A 5,179-nucleotide genomic window follows, 5' to 3' on the forward strand; every position below is an offset into this window, starting at 1 on the left:
CGAGGGCCGCTTCTTGAAGAATATCTGAACTATAAATGCCTGTCTTACCCAATCAGAACCCAAAATATACACTTTTTTTTGTTCTACGTTTCTAAACAATGTGAATGTAAACAAACACTGTATAGACTCACAATGATAAACATCCAGTCATAGCTCGGTCTATATATACAGTGGGGAACAAGTATTTGATACACTGCCGATTTTGCAGTTTTCCACTTACAACGATGTAGAGGTCTGTAATTTTATCATAGGTACACTTCAACTGTGAGAGACGGAATCTAAACAAAAATCCAGAAATCACATTGTATAATTTTAAGTAATTAATTTGCTATTTATTGCATGACATAAGTATTTGATACATCAGAAAGCAGATCTTAATATTTGGTACATAAACCTCTGTTTGCAAAATACACAGATCAAACGTTTCCTGTAGTTCTTGACCAGGTTTGCACACACTGCAGCAGGGATTTTGGCGCCACTCCTCCATACAGACCTTCTCCAGATCCTTCAGGTTTCGGTGCTGGCGCTGGGCAATACGGACTTTCAGCTCCCTCAAAGATTTTCTATTGGGTTCAGGTCTGGAGACTGGCTAGGCACTCCAGGACCTTGAAATGTTTCTTACGGAGCCACTCCTTAGTTGCCTGGCTGTGTGTTTCGGGTTTTGTCATGCTGGAAGCCCAGCCACGACCCATCTTCAATGTTCTTGATAGGGAAGGAGGTTGTTGGGCCAAGATCTCGCGATACATGGCCCCATCCATCCTCCCTCAATACGGTGCAGTCGTCCTGTCCCCTTTGCAGAAACATGCCTCCAAAGAATGATGTTTCCACCTCCATGCTTCACGGTTGGGATGGTGTTCTTGGGTTGTACTCATCCTTCTTCTTCCTCCAAACACGGCGAGTGGAGTTTAGACCAAAAAGCTCTATTTTTTGTCTCATCAGACCACATGACCTTCTCCATTCCTCCTCTGGATCATCCAGATGTCATTGGCAAACTTCAGACGGCCTGGACATGCGCTGGCTTGAGCAGGGTCTTGCGTGCACTGCAGGATTTTAATCCATACGGCGTAGTGTGTTACTATGAGTTTTCTTTTGAACTGTGGTCCCAGCTCTCTTCAGGTCATTAGCATCGTCCTGCCATGTAGTTCGGCTGATCCCTCACCTTCCTCCATGATCATTGATGTCCCACGAGGTGAGATCTTGCATGGAGCCCCAGACCGAGGGGTGATTGACCCGATCCTCTTAGACTTCTTCCATTTTCTAATAATTGCGCCAACAGTTGTGCCTTCTCACCAAGCTGCTTGCCTATTGTCCGTAGCCATCCCAGCCTTGTGCAGTCTACAATTATCCCGTTGATGCCTTACACAGCTCTCTGGTCTTGGCCATTGTGGAGAGTTGGCGTCTGTTTGATTGAGTGTGTGGACAGGTGTCTTTTATACAGGTAACGAGTTCAAACAGGTGCAGTTAATACAGGAATGAGGTGGAGAACGGAGGCTTCTTAAAGAAAAACTAACAGGTCTGTTGAGAGCCGGAATTCTTACTGGTTGTAGGTGATCAAATACTTATGTCATGCAATAAATGCAAATTAATTACTTAAAAATTATACAATGTGACTTTTCTGGATTTTTTTTTAGATTCCGTCTCTCACAGTTGAAGTGTACCTATGAATAAAATTACAGACCTCTACATGCTTGTAAGTAGGAAAACTTGCAAAATCGGCAGTGTATATCAAATACTTATTCTCCTCCACTGATATATATATCGGTCTATATATCCATAGCTCGGTCATATATATATATTACTGAATCGGTCTATATATCCATTAGCTTTCTGGTCGACATAATAACTAACTAATCATCGGTCTATCTATATATCTCCATAGCTCGGTCTATATATATTATATCGGCTATATATCCAATAGCTCGGTCTATATATATATATCGGTCTATATATCATAGCTCGGTCTATATATATATATCGGTCTATATATCCATAGCTCGGTCTATATATATATATCGGTCTATATATCCATAGCTCGGTCATCTATATATTTATATACGGTCTATATTTCCATAGCTCGTGTCATACTCTCCTATTATATCGGTCTAATATATCCATAGCTCGGTCTATACCTATATGTTTCGGTCGTAATATCCATAGCTCGGTCTATATATATATATCGGTCTATATATCCATAGCTCGGTCTATATATATATATCGGTCTATATATCCATAGCTCGGTCTATGAATTTGAAAGTGGTTACATTTCTCCAGGCCCATCCCTCAACTTTTTACCAAAGCCGCTGGTGCGCCCGCTTTCTTATTATTTCAACTGCAGATTCTAGTTTTAAAAAGGCCAAAAATTGATTGTCAAGATCAATGTTCAGTTTTTTTTTGGTCCAGGGAACTTTTTTCCCCCTGGCATTTAGTCAAGCAATGGAAGACGTAATGTATTTATTTWTATTTACTGCCCAAATGAACATGGCCCTGTACGCCTATGAGGGGGAGTACATGGCCCTGTACTCTCCTGTTAGAAAAGTATTAATAGCTTCTTTTTATCAATGTTTTAGTCCAAATTAGAGGAAAAAATAAGACATTCTAGGGCTTTTTGCTGAGCTACAGAATCTTAGTCCCATCAAAACACAAGGGGAGTTAAGATGTTGTTAGAACAGGGGTGTTTGTTAAACAAATTCGATGAARTGTTCCCTCACCCTCCATAGGCTTGTTCTCTKTACAAGGCACAATATCAATATTCATAGACAAACATAGGCCTTTACTCATAAAGTCTGCAGAAACYTGGTGTRGTCTCTGACCTGGGGTGAATGTGAGAGGCAGGGCCACAGCCTTGGTGTCTGTTAGAGTCAGAAGGTTCTTGTTGCTGGTCAGTACCGTCATTTGCTGGAGACCTTGGCACGTACCCCAAATAGGGAAGTGATCAGACGCATCGTTGGCCTGCATGGAGAGYGGACGACAACGACAAAATGAGGACCACGAATCAACCCGAGTTCTGCCCAACAGGTGTTGCTCAACAGGTGGAAGCAATATAGTGGACGCTCCACCACTACACTGTTTATAGGAAAGGTCAGGGACAAGGGAAAGGGGTCAGGAGCAGTCTTAAACTGTGGGTACCAAACAGAATATTCAACATTTAAAACGATAGATCTATTCTTTGAAACCGTTATAATAGTTACTGAAAACAATTCAAAAACAGCCATCGTCAATAAGGGATAAAAAAACCAAATTGGATTTTGGTGGGTATGGAATTGATACATTGATTATATTATGTACCTTGATAGCCAGATCATAGAAGATCTTCGACAGTCGACTGAACTGGGACGTCTCCAGGTCCACGTCCCCACCTGGTAGCAGCAACCTAAAACAATCAATCAACCAATCAGAATCAAGCAATCAAATTCAAATCATAATTGCCTATAGTCCCTGGCATTTTAATTATTCGATGACGGCATCTCTTTACAGGAACATAATAAGTGAGCAATAATTTCACTCACCCGTTTATTGAGTTAAATATCTTCTCGTATTCTTCATCTGTTTGGTGTATTCTTATGGGAACAACTCTGGCTCCAGCACTCTCCAGGTACTTTACATAGGAAGCAGCGATGTAGGAGGATCCCTGAGCATGAGGGTCTCCTACTATGTTCTCCTGGGCCAGGACACCTGAAATAACACTTCCCATTAAACTACAACTAGATTAGCATAATGTCTAGGTGGCTGTAGTTGTACATCAAGTTGCCTCACGCTACAGAAACAGGAGACGGGCTCCTGGCCAGTTCTGGCTTGGACATGACTTATAACAATATATTACATTACATTACAATTACAAGGACTTATTCCTTTGAAAAACAACAAAAACGTCAACAAACCCCTCCACTTGGTTTGCTTTTAAGCTGATGGATAGGGTTAAAGGTTACTGTGAAGACAGGTGTGGTTAATATATACAGCCATCATCATCATCATCATCATCATCATCATCTCACAGATTCAATGTTCTTCTTTAACAGTCCTCTCTCTCTCAGTCTACACTTGATTAACAACGTCTATGGGCGATTTCAACAGACTATTTAGCTACTTAGCCTATATACATGAGAGACATTTCTAAATAACCTGCTTTTTAGAAGGCGAAATATTGAGCAGCCTGTCTATAACTCTGCATTGGCTACATGAGGATTCACGTTGATCAGTGAAAAATATAAAATATATTTTTTATAATTTATAAAAATCTATGCAATCAAGATGACATTCTGAAGTGAGAGTTTCTCTTGTTTCACTTCCTAGAAAAACGGACCATTTCATGCTGGAATTGATAGGCTTCAATAATGATCCCAGAACATTCTAGAATCACACATTACCAGCAGCAGCATATAAGGAACATTCCAGATACACTCATACATACAAATTCACCCTATAGATTGATTCGGAAAGGCTTACCGATGATGGGTCTGTAATTTAGATGGTCACTACAAACCACCAGCAGAGGCACACCGCAAAGGCAAGCGGCCAGCACCGCAAGAACCGCAAACGGAGGACTCATTCCCCTCGGGTAGCTTACATAAAATAAAAATGGTAAAATTCGCAGACACTTGTTCTCCCGCTTAAATGATCAGCAGCGCGGTATGTGATAATGGTACCGGTGAGAATGAGGCTGTAGTCTACTGCAGTTATGTGACGCGTAATCCCTGGACTCTACAGTAGAAGCCTAACGATTCTCTCACGCGTGGCGGGGGACGCGTGAAAAAGCATATCGGTTTCAGTCACGTGTGCAATTATGAAAACTCACCGAATGACAAAAAATCATGTGGACATGCGACATATTTCAACCATGCCATAACGCAAAAGGGAAAATTATGCTATTTCAGTGGCGTGTATTCATGGATGCCAAGGGKAGCCAGGCTTCCACAAAACATTGACCAAGAAAAAAAAACATAAAATAATTACAAGAGGACGAATGTATCACACTAGAGAAAGCCCCGGACGAGCGAAACAGCGCCCCTCTATCTCTGTATGTSTAGCCCATCTATCTGACTGCAGTCTTGTCAAAAATTGTATGATATTGTTGCCACCCATAGCACTGAATGCAAGCGAAGCCACATAGCATTTTGGCCTCCCGTGATGAAAACAATATACAATAACAGCCAATCAGCGTTGAGCTAAACTGAGCAAGCTG

General features: G+C 41.3%; 1 protein-coding gene across 1 annotated transcript in view; it reads right to left on the minus strand.

Annotated features, from left to right (window-relative positions):
* zgc:171566 overlaps window positions 1-4,936 on the minus strand; it is a 34,096-nt gene extending 29,160 nt beyond the window's left edge. The window contains exons 1-4 of the mRNA XM_070440555.1: window positions 4,444-4,936; window positions 3,507-3,672; window positions 3,286-3,370; window positions 2,811-2,949 (exon numbers count right to left, since the gene is read on the minus strand). Coding sequence (XP_070296656.1) covers window positions 2,811-2,949; window positions 3,286-3,370; window positions 3,507-3,672; window positions 4,444-4,546 — 493 coding nt within the window. The 5' untranslated portion in view covers window positions 4,547-4,936. The remainder of the gene's footprint in view (window positions 1-2,810; window positions 2,950-3,285; window positions 3,371-3,506; window positions 3,673-4,443) is intronic.
* Between the last annotated feature and the right edge of the window lie 243 nt (window positions 4,937-5,179).

This window comes from Salvelinus sp. IW2-2015, unplaced genomic scaffold (assembly GCF_002910315.2).
Source record: "Salvelinus sp. IW2-2015 unplaced genomic scaffold, ASM291031v2 Un_scaffold2651, whole genome shotgun sequence".
Lineage (NCBI taxonomy): Eukaryota > Metazoa > Chordata > Actinopteri > Salmoniformes > Salmonidae > Salvelinus > Salvelinus sp. IW2-2015.